The 16,273-nt window shown below is 39.5% G+C and overlaps 2 protein-coding genes across 7 annotated transcripts in view; one reads left to right on the top strand and one right to left on the bottom strand.

Annotated features, from left to right (window-relative positions):
- ANGPTL3 (angiopoietin like 3) overlaps positions 1-3,347 on the top strand; it is a gene marked incomplete at both ends in the record, with an annotated part of 7,982 nt that extends 4,635 nt beyond the window's left edge. Inside the window, 2 exons of the mRNA XM_080348665.1 lie at positions 1,557-1,832; positions 3,142-3,347. Of these exons, the coding sequence (XP_080204791.1) occupies positions 1,557-1,832; positions 3,142-3,347 (482 nt within the window). The remainder of the gene's footprint in view (positions 1-1,556; positions 1,833-3,141) is intronic.
- Positions 1-16,273, bottom strand: part of DOCK7 (dedicator of cytokinesis 7) — a gene marked incomplete at both ends in the record, with an annotated part of 100,095 nt that overhangs the window by 54,957 nt on the left and 28,865 nt on the right. For all 6 annotated transcript variants that reach the window (XM_080349044.1, XM_080349040.1, XM_080349042.1 and 3 more), the window contains 7 exons: positions 5,427-5,589; positions 7,116-7,209; positions 9,351-9,493; positions 10,139-10,304; positions 12,519-12,599; positions 14,518-14,667; positions 15,911-15,977. In XM_080349044.1, coding sequence (XP_080205170.1) covers positions 5,427-5,589; positions 7,116-7,209; positions 9,351-9,493; positions 10,139-10,304; positions 12,519-12,599; positions 14,518-14,667; positions 15,911-15,977 — 864 coding nt within the window. The remainder of the gene's footprint in view (positions 1-5,426; positions 5,590-7,115; positions 7,210-9,350; positions 9,494-10,138; positions 10,305-12,518; positions 12,600-14,517; positions 14,668-15,910; positions 15,978-16,273) is intronic.

Below are 16,273 nucleotides of genomic sequence, written 5' to 3' on the forward strand. Positions count from 1 at the left end.
GCCTTTAAAATATACACAAATGCAAAACCTCACCAAGTTGCTGTCGCTACTTTCTCTCAAAATTTCTGCAATCCCCGCCTATTTTTCCAAGCACGAGAGCCCCCCCAGGCTGCATGTGCCCCCTGCACAAACACCTCTGGCTTCCCTGCATGAGGCAAATCCCCTCCATGGCTGGACAGGCTGAGGAAACACCCACGTTCCCCTGTTAATCATCAACTCCAAAGAACCTGTAGCACCAAGAGCTGCCCAATAGCTCCCGATCCAGAATATCTTCCCTATACTTCTTGTACAATGAGATGACTCTACTTCTGTTTAGAAAATACTTTGACTTTCTAGGCATAGCAGTGATGAAAACCTCACCAATGATGCAGCAATATTGACTTACTTCCACCTCTTCTACATAAAGAGCTGCTATATCTCAGCCCTTCCTGAATTTTGGGACAGTAGCTCATGACTGAAGTTGACTTTCACCTATATAGTTTTATCATATTGAATGCTACAGCTGTGTCTTAATTCATCTCCAGTTCCCATATACTACACCAATGTGAAGCCACATCTTTCCCAAATCAGAAAGATTTGCAGAGGATGGCATTGCTCTCAGCTACATCCTACTCACTCCTGTGCTACATATTCTAAGGTGATAAAATACAACAGGCTTCTTACCTGTAAGCTGTGGGAGTATTTTACTCAACCATCTTTTCTATTGCTTTAAATGCCACCTGCATGCACGGCACCCGCATTCAGCTATACTATTTCCACATGTGGCAATTACACATTGTGCACTGACACCAGCAGCACTGATAATAAGCTACTTAATGAATATAATTTATGAAACAATTAAACTACTTATCAAGAATTCCAGCAAAAGAAAAATCCTCAAGTTAAATTCACTTTGTACACAAGGGTATCGAAACCTCAGCTGAGTTCTGCAGCTCTTTCCTTAAAACATGTAACAATTGCAATTAGGTTTTATGTATGTCATTGGCTTCATTTGTCACACAGTTCCAATTATGCATGTTTTAAATGTCTTGAGCTCCCTCTCAAAGTTTCATAAGAGGTGGGAAAGTTAAGAGAGAAGCTCCAGTTCATTTATATCTCTTGCTTTTATTGATCACCAGTGTGCAATTAAGAAGAGGTAAACAAAAAGAATGTAGCAGGAGACCTCTGAAAAGATCAACAGTCCCCAAGACTCATATTATTGATTTAATTAAAGCAATGAATAAACCCTTCTAAATACTATATTTTCACACATACTACCCGCAGCTTATCTGTAAAAACAAATTCAACAGCAGCATGAGCGATATAGGGTTTCAGGGAAAGTTTATCACATAACCCCTTCCCCACCAAACTCTCTGCCTGGTGATTTCTGTCCCCTAATCCTCACCTCTGACACCTCTTGATACTGATACTGTGCAGCTTATTTGAACATGTATTTTCAAAGACTGATACTCTAAAGGCGAGTGAGCTACCTGAGGTATGGGTTAGAGATCTGAAAAACATGGTTAAGTGTGCTTATGCCCAGTGTCATGTTAAAAACATCTATTTCCTATGATTTGCAGAGGAATTCTGGCTGGGCCTGAATAAGACCTATTCCATCACTAAACAAGGGGACTATATCTTACGGATTGAGCTGCAGGACTGGAAGGATAATAAACGTTTCATCGAGTACGCATTCAGCTTGGGAGGCCTGGAAACAAACTACACCCTCCAGCTTTCCCGGATCTCCGGGAGCATCCCGAACGCACTGCCGGAGCAGACGGAACTGCGCTTCTCCACTGCAGACCGGGACCTGGACACAATAAACGACTTCAACTGTCCAGAAAACTACTTGGGTATGGCGGGTATATTAACACAGGGGCTTCTTTGTTACATGGAAGATGGCAGGATATGTCGGAGGGTACTCACTGATATAAGCCTGGTGTTAGGTACAGAGAAGAGGGGGTAGGAGCATCTTTCTCTTTGCAGGAAAGGGCAGAAGATGTTTTTTGTTGGCAGATAGCAGGGTCCTACAATGAGGTATCATCTTTCTATTTTATAGATAGGTAAAACTAAAGCACAGTGTGGCTGTGTAAATGACCTACATCAGAAACTGAACTAGCATTGTAGGTTGAAATAAAAGGCCAGGATGAGATTCTGAGCTATGAAGGAAAGGACGCTCCAGCATGGCAGGTCGGACTGTTTAGCCTCTCCTTGCAAAAAAAGAGAAGACAAACTGACTCTTTAACTCCATTTTGACTACAAACCAAAAGTGAGTTTCCATTTGAAAGCAGATTCCAGCTGTTTGTTAAGTATACATGCTGTAATCGCTCTCAAAAGAGCAAGATGGAAAGCTGAAGACATATTTCTACTCACAGATAATTTGGTTAAAGAATTCCTGATCCTTTGATTTTATGAAGCTTTTATGTTTTGCCAGCTTATAGCAAAAAGCAAACAACAGAAAAAGTAATTAATGATTAAACCACAGGCTAGAGAATTGCCCTCTGCACACCTGTTTCATGCAACAAAAGCTTTGTACATCATTCTAGGCTTGAAAATTGCTAATGTCTCAAACAAAACTGAGAGTGTTACTCAGCTCCAGTGACCATAAAGCAGGCCAACGACTTCCAAAGTGCTAAACTTTCAATTCCAGCACAGAGTCACTGCCAGTCCTTTGCAAGCAGAACTGGGCTTACAATTTAAGCTTATGCTTAAGGACACCAGACAATAAAAAAGAAAATTTGTTTACTAAAGGCTCTTCAGCCTTCTACACATGCAGAGATTTAACTATTTGTACCTGCAAAAAATATCAGCAAATCAGAAAGTCAGTTGTGGAGGGTCACAGACAGCACAGAAGTGCGGAGCCAACTTCTTGTGTCCCAATTCAGTGGCTGCATTTGCATCTGCAGTTTTCTATGCACCACTTCTTTTATGTGAAGCAGACAATAACAGTGAGCACAACTTCTGTCTAGTGGCCCTCGGCCTGCAAGTGTAAGTGGGTACATGTATGAGCACCATTTCATTTGGGTATACCGGCTACTTGTCACTTTTGCTGGGATTGATCTGAAGAAGATTTATGTTGCAAATGGGAGCTGTCTACTCAGAAACAGCACAGTATGTCGGGGTACAACTGACAGTCACTAATTTTACAATATTTTTCCTCAGGAGGGTGGTGGCACAGTGAATGTGAGGAAACAAATCTTAATGGAAAATACGTCACGCCGAGGTCAAAAGGAAGACTAGACAGAAGAAAAGGTTTATACTGGAAGCCTAAGAAAGGAAGATATTACTTGCTCAAGTCAACCAAAATAATGATACACCCAACAGATCTGAAAAGTTTTGACTGGATCACTCAACCTGATGGATTTTAATTCAGAACATGTACACTGAACATCACTACATCAAATAAGTTCATGTGATGTTTAATAACAGATGCATGTTTAAATCCATACGCTGTATGGTGTATTCTCCAACACATAAACCCTGAGGCATTTGCGATGGTCTCAGAGTATGTTTGGTGAGTATTCTCATTCACCATAGCCCAAAGCCCAATGTGCTGTAACTTATGCGGAGCTTTTACCTCCCCAGGATGAAACTCTAATGCCCAGGAACCAGTTGCACGTTAACGTGCTAGACAGCACTGCTTGGGGAAATGGGTTTTCAGGCTGTTCCATTTGTTTCTGGGTTGTACAGCAGGGACCACAGAAAGTGTTTCAGGAAACAAAGGGCTGATAAAATGCTACAGAAGACATTTAAGCATTAATCTACAGGGGGAAAAAAAAAAAAAGAAATTTTGTTTTGTAAAGTAACTGATTTGATGTTTGGTTCATGGTACTGTTGTGGAATGTTTCTCAGAGCAAAGGAAAGATGGGCAATTCCCCCCTTCATGGTTTTGTGTATTACCAGACAGATTTTCAGCAGTGCAGCTCAGGATGATCTTTGCTGACTCCCTGTACTCGCGCAGCTATAGATGTGTACAGGCACGTCAAGTAAGCCACAGCACAGACCTGATCTTTTAGACATCATGCTTTGAAGAATAACTTAAGAACTATACCTTCTTACTGAAAGTTAAGAGCTAAGCTTCAAAGCTGACTGAAAAACATGAAAGATCTTTTATTCTCATTTGAAATGGATTCAGAGCCATCCCTTTGCGAACTTTTAGTACACCTAAGAAATTAAATGAAAGACCAAGTGAGTAGCTGACAAAACACCTTTCAAACAGAGAACAGTTGCCTGAGGGAGGTAACTCCAGTGGAGTCAATGGTACCAACCAACAAACCCTATGGGCACAACTGCCCTGATTGTGTTTGTCCAGTGTTGATCCCACTCCCGAAAACACATTCACATGTGTTCAACTTCGGCTGCAGAATGCTGTAATGCAGACAGACTACAGACATGCTGACCCCAATTCTGCAGCTAAATTGAGTCATATTGACTTGTATATTTTACCTGATCCTTGTACAGTACGGATTTTTTATCTCAACATTTGCAACCATACAGAAAATGGTTTTAAGTTGTAATTCGCCAGAGTGAAGCAGCTGTGAACAGAATGTGCTAATTACAGAGAAACTGCAAAAGTACTTTTACTCCTCATGGATTTATCACAAAGAAGAGATCACACAGGGCTGCTTATTTGCACTGGTGTATTGTAATGTTTAATTACCTGTCCAACCTCTTATAAATAAATAAATAAATAAATGGAACTTTGGAAAAAAAGACATGAGATATGGAACTGGACTAAACTACTTCTTGTAAGCTTTGGCTTATAAAAACCTGGTTTGTATTTATCAAACTTTTATAACAAGACGTAACTGATCTGGTAAGTTCGTGAAATCACTCAACAGAAGAAGACAATTCCACTCAGAGGTGTAATGTATTCAAAGATCCTGTGAAAAAGCTTTATATTAATAGTGATACATAATGAAAATAAATCTGGGCTTAGTTACTGAAAGGCTATTGTTTTCCAAGATACTTGAGAAAAAATTCTAATCTTTCAGGCCTTTGGAAGATTTTTTTCAAGCACTGTGAACAAAGAAATCTAAACAGAAATATGAGCAAAGGGATTCCACATTTTCTTCATTTTTATCCCCCACTTTAAAGAAAAAAAGTAAGTCACTGGAAGTGTCAGAAAGTAACAGAAACAGCAATAGTATGATGACACGGACAAAGAAAATAACCTATATAAAAGTGAAAATAATTCAACTAAATTTCACTGTGAATTTCAGGAAATGGAGAAACTTCTCTCCTGTTCACGGCCAAGTTGTGTGCAGATGTGTTTGCCCCTCCACATCTGTGTATTTTACGCTGTGTCAGTCTGGATCCTTTTTGTGCCTCTGGCACAGCAGATCTACCGACACAGCAAGTTTTGCAATGAAACAGATGATAAGGCAGGAATTTTGAGATTTGCCAGTGTCAGGTCTTCAATGTGAAACGTATTTCAAAACTCTAACCTGTAGGTGGTATTTGGAACGTAGACATCCCTGGCAGGAAACTCCAGGATTTCTCTCGTAGGCCGAACTCTGCTGTCTGGGTAAAGTTTGACTTGCAGCAACTCCGGAGTTAGACAGTAATGGGGATTCTCTGGAGCTGGGGATATGTCTATCTTTAATTGAGCTGCAAGAAGGAAATGCTTTTATTAGAATAAATAGAAGTTAAATATAAATAAAAGAGCATGTTCTTGCTTTGTTTCTTCAGGTTAATAGCCTATATGTTAATTTCATAAATAATTATAAATTACAGCCAAGGTGGAATTGTTAAAAACAAATAACAGTGAATCAAACTGATACCTAGGGCCACTGGGGTACCAAATAAGAACCAACAGAAAAAACATCTTAACAAGTCCCAAACGCTGTTCTCATAGACAAGTTGGGGAAATACCATAATGCTGCTGTGAGGCCCAACTACTGTTAAAAACAATGTTCAAAGCAACATCAGGAATCTTGCCTATCAAACCAGGATACATCAGGAGTTGCTGAAAGCTAATATTTTCCTTAGCAAGTCAGCTGGCAGCACTGATAGCACACTCTTTGTTGATGGATGGCACTAAGGCTGGAACAACTGTGAAAATTTATAAGAGAGTTGGAGAAATGGCATCAAATGACTAAGGTGAAACATAAGAAAGAGCAAAGAACTTATATTAAGAAGTAGAAGCCAAACATACAAATAAAAAAAAAAAAAAAAGGCATGGATCAATTCTGTAGAAAAGGGCTGGGTAACAGCAGTGACAATAAACCAGTGTCCAGAAGAAAGCTACAAATATTCCAAGAGATGCAGTGCATGCGTAAGACACTGGAGAGAAATTCCTCTGCTTCACTGGGCATGAAGTCTCAGGAGGAGCAGCACACCCATTTAGAGCACCATGCTTGAAGAAAAGTGTGGAAAAAGAAACTCTAGCAGAGAGTAACAGGCAATTTTACAACCACAACCTTTAAGAAAGAGTTGGAAAGCCCTCAAGACTGTTTAGGCTACAAAATGGAGGCAAATAAGAGTGAACTAATAACAGTATTCAAGTACTTGAAAGGTTGTGATCATTGCTCTGAGGGCACGACAGACCATAATCAGATTAATTCGCAGCAAGATACTTTGGCAAAGTTTTCTTAATACCTAACCTCACTACAAGGACAGCTGAGTGCTGGGAGAGATGATCTGAGGAAGCGGTCAGATTGCTGTTGCTGGAGCTTTTTAAGAACAGGTTAAGTAAATATTGTCAGGAATAGCACAGGTCAGGGACCAGAGATGTTTCACTTCTGGTGTGCCAGCACTTCTATTTCCCCTGCTCAAACAGAGGTGGAGTCTGTTCCTATTAACCTAGTGGGAGCCAGGAGAGAGATCTCCTCTCAGCTAGAGAGAGAGATTTTACTCTGGAAACCAGAGGTTCCTCAGCCCCTGCTGGGTTTAGGGCACTGGGGTTTGTATCCTCTTCTCACAGACACTACTCTCAGTATGACAGGAGCTGCGCAGACACACATGCCAGAGAAAAACCTGCCAAAATGCCATCTTTAGTGCTCGTGATCTATCAGGGAATGTTGTCAATGACTTCTTAGGGTTTTTTCATCTGCTTACTTATAAGAGCTGCGTGGCAGTCGGGAAGGACTAACCAAATATTTGAAGACGTGAGCCAAAAAGCTCTTGTTCACTACCTGTGATAGGTCTCAGTCTCCGTAACACTGAAGACGGCCGCCTCATGTCAGCAAGGAACTTGTACAAATCCTCATCGCTCAGGCGATCACCCTCCTGTTAGTTTTGGGAAGAAAATGGTTATTTACACACCTTTCAGGACTGCGAGAGAATGAATAAACCATCTAATACTACAGTCTTTTTCCTCTGATATCAAGATGTACCCTCCCAGAACAAGGTGTTAGGATTAACATGCTAAATTACAGTTCATTTCTCCATCCTTTTTCCCTTATTAATCATCATGACAGCTGCTGGAACTTCTCATTGAAAACCTTTTCTCTCCCCATCAATATTATCTTTTTCAAAACTGAGAATGGCTGTTAAAAGATTTCCTCAAAATATCCAAATTTTAGCAAGTATAATAGTTTGAAAAAGTATCCGTCATTCAGGTAGTGAGCCTCATTCCTTCTCCTCTGCCTTTTCCTTGGTATGAGTCTAAAATAATCTTTCTTTTCAGGAGAAGTGTTAAGAAATGGTGGGAAGTAGAGGTAACCTGTTGTCAGTCTTCCTTGTGCCACATTCCAGTAGCTCAGAATTTCATTAATTTTGGAAACATTATAGAAAATGTGACTCTGCCACCCTCTAACTATGCAAAAGCAGAAGATATCTGATAATAAAGGTAATAATCACAATACGAAAAAAAGAAGCCAATGGAAGGAGAAAAATGGTGGCTAGTTTTCAATTAATTGTACTCAACGGGAGAAAAGGAAGACAAAAAATAAAAGATACAGAAGAATTAGAAACTTAAAATCTTAAATCAATGTTTGGCAATTTTTAAAGGACAAAATGATAAAACAAGCTGTTTCAAAGTTGTCAAATGAACAACCTCGACAAAGTAAATAAACATTTATTTTTTTACTTTCTGTATCTTGGGTGAACACGTTACAGACCTGGATTTTAATAACAGCCCAAAAGTAAAAGGAAGTTCCTGCGCTGCTCTGTGTCACTGAGATCCCAGAGACGCCATTCCCAGAACCCAGTTACGGTCATATTGGTTTCATGAAAGCACCAGAGCCTTGAGCCACCCTCCACTTACATGGTTTGCACCATGATAACTTCATGGCCTTGATGACATTTCTCCTTATTTACTCTACTGTATTTAAAGAGCAGACTTTGGATGGCTACCCACAGTGAAAGTGGCAGGCAATCAAAACAATCAGAAAAAAAAAAAAAAGAGAGCTTAACCAGCTTTCAATATATAGCACCTAAATCTTTGTATGTCCAATAATTGAGAATCTATCAAAAAATATCTGGTTGCTCACTATTAAATCCCTTTTTATACACAAAGGTGACATTCAAATAACAATTTTCCTGAACCAGATACGACATTAAGCAAATGTTAGAAAAAATTAATGAACTGAAACCATTTTCTACACTTAACTAAAAATTTTATTCTGTTTAAAATCACATTTTCTGCTGCTTCTCAGGAAAATCCAAAGCTCTGGCTAAGAAGAGCTGCCACTCAGTAAAGCCGCACTAGCAGTGAAACGCTTTGTTTTTTCAGGCATCCCTGGATTAACATGCTAAATATTACGTAAATGTGTCCAGGGAACCAATACCAACCTCAAATCACATTGACGAACCTGGTTCTGAGCCTGCTGATGTTTCAACGGGATTCTTATCACTCAGTGAAACCAAAGGAGTCAACTGAACATCATGACAAAGGCTGCGCGACTCCTAGACTCGGATGAATATCTGGAATACTTTTTGGCATATCCTAACTTGAAGAAGTTGTCCTCAGTTTTTGTGAACTTGCTTCTATGAGCGTTTCTCTAAATATGTTGACCAGAACTTTTTTTGAATGCATGTTAGAAAAATCTGTAGCAAAATAAACTGATATTCTCCTGGGGAGACTCAATTCTATTAATATTAGTTAGCACAGTTAAGTCACTATGCCACAATGACACTTCATCATTTGAATCATAAACAGATAATAATTTCAAATTCCATAATGTAATTATTCATAGTAAATTTATTGAAAGAATCCACCAATAGACTGTCGACCTACTGCTGGCAGAATTAAGCACATGATGTAATAAACCCACTGCATGCTGTTCAAAGATATCCTGTGATCGAGGAACAGACATTACACACATTGAAAGCATCACAAATTAATCATTTCGGTCTAAACTGGCTTCACACAATCAAATCACTCTGTCCAAGGAACGACTCTTTAATTAGATAACTTCATACAATACCTGTTTGAAGAAGTTTGTCACTGTCAGAGTAGCTGGTCTAAAACTGGTCAAGTTGCAAGCCTCATCCCCACTTGTGGTTCTCTCTAACGAACGCCTCCCAACAATACTGGAATTCCGTCTCTCTGACCACGATCCTTTACGTTCTTCAAGAAATAAAACAAAAAGTAGGAGAAATTTAAAAAAAAAAGAGAGGAAAAACAATTGTCCAAGAGCCTACTTGTTTTCCAACCAGGATTTTCTACACAAGAAGGTAGCTGCTGCTTTTGGAAATTATGCAATAAGAGGTGCCTATGCTAAAGCAATCACAGTTCGGAGGCATTGGGAGGCTGTGAAGCACAGCTGGCTCCTGCTCCTCTCCCAGCAACCTCGCCCCACTGCCTTACTGCTATTATAAAAGTGGAGATTTATGTATTTCTATTGCTCTGAAAGATGATGAAGTTGGCAGTTCTGGGGATGCTGAAGAGCAGTTTCAGATAAGCTGTGTAGTTCACAAAGATTAATCCACTCCTTTGGAAAATGTTCATCAGCCTATAACATGCTCCCAGTCTTAGAAGCCTGGTTTTAAATAATATAACAGATGGTTTGCTTGTAAAATCCTTGAAAGATAAATCCATTTGTTATCATGGACTTTTCTGTTTTAGTTCAACCATGACCCAAAACTATCAGAAGGACTCGGGCAGGGGGAGGAAAGTGATAAAAGGAGCGATGGAAGATATGGGGCGTGAATCAAAACTTCAGTAAACTCTGGATTTGTCTGCATTCCCTCAGGCAGATGTCAGATACGGTACCTCCTGTGCCAACTTCACTTTCCGTGGAATCTCTTTCCAAACTTCCGGCGCTGCTCACAATGTTCATTAAATGAATGGCCGTCCAGGCAAACGGCATTCGATACTTGCCCAGTCTTTGGCAAAACTGTTCTGCCTGGCATTTCAGTTTTTCCAACTTTTCCTTATTCTGTGAAGAAAATTATTCAATACAAGTGATTAAAAGGAGAGGAACAGGACCAAAGCTTCGTTTAGCAAAATCACTAAGTAACAGTGGCGTCTTATTCTAACCCGCAATGATTTTGTGCCTCAACAGCACCTTCTAGAGGAGGATCACCAAGCATGAAGCTTCACAAAGATGCCATCGGGCCAGCAGTACCAGCCACAGACACCTCGGGAGTTGGAGCTCTTGAGGCTCCCAAATTCTCTGTCAAACCCCAGTGAGCTCATCTGCCCACTGCTCTTCCAAGAAAAAGCTGAATTTTACTCTGTCAAGTCTGAAACGGTCTTTCTTAATGTGATTTTATGCAGCAGGTGCCCAGATCATCTGGAGTTGTATAGGAAACATACCTCAAAAAAGCAGTATCGTACTTATTTTATTGAGGGAAAAAAAGCAAAGGTCTTTTCCATAATTCTGTACATTAAAGAGCATGTTTTTGCTTAAGAAAGGTTGTTACCTACAGGACTTTAAGAAGTCCCCAGACAAGGGGCTGGATAAAAACAGTAAGACCTCTCCTGCTCACATTCTTCTAGTTCAGGACACATTTATGCCACTTACTGAAGGAGATCTTGAAAAACCACCTTTTCACCTCCATTCCCAAGCACCATGCAAATCTAATTCCAAAATATCACTTAGGCACATGTCAACTTATTGATCACAGGAAATGTAGTTTTTTTACTTTTGTTATCTATATACATGAGGTAAAAGTTATCCATTTTTCATATGGCGGTGCAGAGATACAAAGACAGAGATAAACAAAAAATGTGAACTTCTTCAGCTAAAAATATACTAGAGCTTCAGGAAGAAAAAACTTTGTTAGCATTTGATCAAAACTAACAACTGAACAGCCCAGTTTCTCTGAAAAAAGCACAATGGAAAGACTCTCAGTCCCAGGAATGGCTGGCACCTGTTTCTCCCCCTTCATGCTGTCCTCACTGTTACCTTTTAATGTTCACTTGGCTCAACCCAGTTAATTGTACATTAAATGAGGAACCATTTCTGAGGCTCAAAAGCACCGTTTCACGTTCTACGTATGCAAGGTTTCGTTTTCAAGCTCTCTTGTACATCTTACAAGCTGGAGTTGTAAAATAACATATGTACCTTAAGTAACAATAAAATCCATTACTTGCTATTTTATAGCCATGTCATGTTGGAGAAAAACAAAAGAGAAGCCGATGGGGGAAAAGACTGAGGAAAGGTCAGTCCAAGTGCCACTAAACATCCTCACAGTGTTCCTGGGTTTTTTTTTCAACCTACCAAACCTGCAATTCCCACCTCAAACTCTGATCTGCTTCAACGAGCAACCAGCTGCCAACTGCAGGGAATAAAATTCTTCTCTGTGGGGAAACCTCTGCTTTTAGGCCCGAGCAAAGGGTTTCTACAGCAAGGAGACAGGCGGCATTGAAACACGAGGGAAAGACAAAAAAAATCAGTCAAACCAGGGCAGGTCCGTGCCATCTGCTGCACTTCGGAGGACGATGCCCAAACTACTGAAGGCAGGAGTTAAAGGGATGTTGTCAATGGAACAAAAAACCAACACTAAAGTATAAAAATTTAAAATTATCCTTACTTTATGGAAAAAGGACAGGTTCATCCTGCTGTTGAGTGTGGCCCTTCTTTACAATATTAGGAAAAAGAAAAATCAGCAGAAAATAGCAGAAAAAAAAAAGAACTCGAAATGCACTGCAATTGAAAATGGGGCCTGGTGGAGAATCTCCTGTTAACATATTTCATCTGCTTTACAATTCCTCCAGAGGAAGGCAGAGGTTCTGTGATGGAGGTAAGCTGCAGAAGCAAGGGAGAAGTTGAAATTTTACTGCAAATTTGCACCAAAGGCCGCCTTCACTTGACCCAGCTAAAAGCACACGGCTGATCCTGTGGGACAGAGAACTGGCTGACGGAGCTCGATGGTAACCGCACATCTTGCCCGTCAGCTACAAAAACCAATCAGCTTCAACAGCTCTACCACAATAAGGCATCAGGATTCAAGGGTCTTTGACTCTTCTTTGGCCTTTAGAATTTGACCAGATTCTTAATTAAAAATGGATCATTTTAACAGCAGGAACAGCATCAATGGCTGTTAAGTCCCAAAGCGAAAAAAAAAAGTATGTTTAATTAATTTATAACAAAATGTCTTAAAGCATTTACACCCAAATTTATTCAAAACTTTAAAAAAATTCTTACCTTTGCTGCATCAGATTCTTTAAAAATCATATAAGGCTCTGCACACTCCCCAATATCTCCCTGCTGTAATACTTTTTCCAGCTGAGAAGGGAAAATGAACCATTTTAAGGACATGCATCCAGCAAGGCTTGTTAAATTAAACAAACATCAGGAAGCAAACACATTCTTTCCAAAGAGAGAAAGCTTGATTTCCCTTTGTGAGTCAGGGAACAAGTGCTGCCTTCACATTGTCAGAACCATGCAAGTTCCCAGATCTCCAGCTCTAACTTGATCACAAGTGTAAAATGTAGCTTCAATGGGAGCATATACCACTTCACTTTGGTTTGATTTATCCTAGAGCCACTTTCAGCTCGTTTTTGAGGTCTTGGAGACATCTCACACTGTCTTCAGCATCATCATTTTCAGAATGCTGTTCTTGTTTCTGTTCTCCATATTAAGGACCCATTGCAGCAGCACAAAAAGGTGACTCAGACGTGCTCAGCTAAAACAAGCACTATTTTAAATTCGTGTGTTTTCAAATCAAGTCATGAAATAAACAAATAATTAAAGTCAGTCAAAGACCTGATGCTTGCTTCTGAAGTCTTCACATTTCACCCCATTTCTGATAGAAACACCTTCCTTATCACACAGATGAAGACTGTTTCCTTCAGAAGCATCCTGGCCCTCCCGCCCACGCCTGTTACTGTGCACACGCTGTTATTAGATTATTAATAGAACATCTTTAAACTTCTCCCATGCTTACAAAGTGCCATTCACGCTTGTTTATTAATAGAACTCCACGAGGCCACCACAAGATAAAGAAGAAAACTACTTTCCATCAAATCTTGCACTCACAGTTTATGTCGGCAACACCAGCTGTCTGAAAAGCTGTTTTCTAATGAGTAAAACCCCTGTGAAAATCCACCCTACAAGGCACACTGTGCATCTGTCTTCTTATCCCTGACTATACCCTTTTCATTATCAGATCAAAAAACACCTAAGCCACCAGCTCCTCTTGGATCACTGGTTTCACAGGCACTAATGTGCAGTCACAAGCTTTTTCAGACAGATCCCCATCTCATAAATATGGCATTCTCTCTTCCTTGTATCTTGTAAAAATCAGAAGAGGGAATACGTGTGCACAGCCAGAACATGATGTTTAGAAGGAATTCAGACAATCGTACCAAAAAACAGAGATCACAATATGCTCCAACACTACTGAAAGCCTTATTCTCACCTGGGACTGCCTTAATTCATTTGCAAAAGCTTATTGCTCATATAAGAAGCAGTTTGCACAAACATCAGTACATGGGGTTCTCAAGACAATGGGGTTCTCAAGACAATGGAACCCCTGCCTGCAAACTGAAAGCATGTCTTCTACTCCTCTTTTTACTATGGGATGATTTTTACACAGAGACCAGCCAAAAAGGCTGACTGAAATGCCAGTCCGAACTCCTAACATTTGTGCACTCATTGAATCAAATGAAAGAGGAGAAGCTAACTTATCTTTGTATACTTCATTCCAGGAGTGACCAATGTCCTGTTTTATTTCAGCTATGGATCTCACTCTCTTAGCAATTCCAATTCTTAAAGACATTTGAAAATCCGGCTTAAGGGCATATATCATTTTTGAAATGAGATTCAGATCAATATATATTTTTAAATCACTCACTTATCTATCATCTGAAGGAGTCAGCACATTGATATGAACACCAAGGTCAGGCCCCAGAAAGCTGCTCTGTACCAAGCAAACTTTTGTGCTCTTTTTGGGTTTTCAATAACATAACAATTTATATCTCCACTGAACTGTTTCTCTTACAAAGGAACTTAACGTACTGAGTGAGAATCTCTGAAATGAAACAGAATTCTGTTGTTCCAGTGCTTATGCTTTTGAGAACAGAATTCTACTCTCCAAATGAAAATAAGAAGACAAGTAGTCAGCCAGATTTGGGCTTATTTTATTTTCAATAGGAAACAAGAGACAATACTAATAATTCAATTTTTTTCTGGTATTTCTTACCTTAATTACCAGAAAGACATCTTGAGAGGGATAAGTGATGGAAAAGATCGCAGATCTGGCCAGCGTGGATATAGCAGCAGGGGGGACATGGGGACGAAGCATTCCCTTCATTTGTTCAGAGTTTAAATCAAAGTAGAAATTTTCTGAAATCTAAGGAAGAAGTTGGGTAGCTTCAAGCTTTAGTTACACTTTTTATTTTTGGTAAGCTCTTCACAAACACAACAGACAGTTTCAAAAGATAAGGAAAAGACTACCAACAGTGCCTCCTTTCAAACCATGGATGAAAAGGAAAAAGAAGAGGCCTTTTCTTTGAGGAATCAAGGCAGAACAGTGGGAAAAGAGAAAGGAAATGGAGTAAACAATACATATTACCGACAAAGTTTCCTCCACCTCCTGTAAGGTAGGGAGTTCCAGTCACAGGACTAGGAAATACAATTGCTATGTGAACTGAAAATACCAAAGGATCAAAATAAAAAATGTTCTTTAAGATAATTGAAAGAAAAAGCAAAACATCCTGCAGGGGAGACAGTGAAGCCACCTACGCCAAAACACCAAATCTCAAGTGTATCAAGGCTTCAAAGACAAAGTGGATGTGAGCTGGTTATCAACACCAGAGGTCACTAAAGAACTGACTACATGAAAGAAAAAAAAATGGAGTAATGAGATGATAAAATTGGCTTATGAAATGTGATTTAAATATTAAACAAAGTTCACATAATATTCCACATACTCTCATCTACATAACTTAAAACTTAATGCATTAAATTCAAGTCTTAAAGAGATAAATGTCAAAATGCATATTTTTAACATTTTTCTCTCTACTACTGCTAATATCTTGAATTAGGAAAACTAAAAGACTCTTCAAATATTAAATACAGAACATAAATAGGAGAATAAATGTATTTTGCATTTCCTATAACTTCGATCTTGAAAAGACTGCTCAGTTTTGTTTTCATTTTAGCAGTTTTAGCACGTATGACTTTCTTGCGCATTATTAAAATGTTACTTGGACACATACCATGCTGAATCATGGAAAAGAGATTAAGAAAGTCATAAAAACTTAATCTAAATAAAAGGTTTCAGTTACTTAAGTTCCCTCTGGGGAAGAGACTTTTGAAAGCCAAGATTGGACAATATATATATTCTGATTTCAGGCACTCACACATTAGATAATATTTTTAGAAAAGTGGTTATCCTTCAACTGTTTTACTAAGCAGAGGAAGAACACACAAGATGGTTCATGAAATGCCTTCATTATTCTTCTAACTACCAGTATGTCACTGCCTTCGTAGAGGTTTGTTTCCAGAATTAATTCCCCCCCCGTTTTTTTTTTTAAATACAGATTTGTAATGCTTCAGTGGAAATGTCATCGCTCAAGTAATTTAAAACCTACCTTTTTCTTTTCTTTAACATCGTACAAAGCCAAACTTGCAAAAATGGGCTCAATTTCTATTTCGAATCTTGAAAGAAAGAAACATATAAAATCAGTTGACTTGCATTTAGTAAGAAAGGCAAATCTATCCTCCTCCCCAAGTCCCCCCGGGTAAGGTGACACTAAACAGAGATGTCAGGAGCAGCTGAGCAAACCTATGGACTTTTTCCCAGTGAAAAGGGGGGTCTCGGTCCCCAATTTCCTGTCCTGCTTCCTCTGCACTGCCCCCTTCCACTAGGACACACACCGGTGCTCCCTGGACCTTCTAAAAGCCGCTTCCACTCACTGACCCAACAGAAAGGTTGGGATTAGGGTCCCAGGACA

Source organism: Nesoenas mayeri (assembly GCF_963082525.1).
Source record: "Nesoenas mayeri genome assembly, chromosome: 8".
NCBI lineage: Eukaryota > Metazoa > Chordata > Aves > Columbiformes > Columbidae > Nesoenas > Nesoenas mayeri.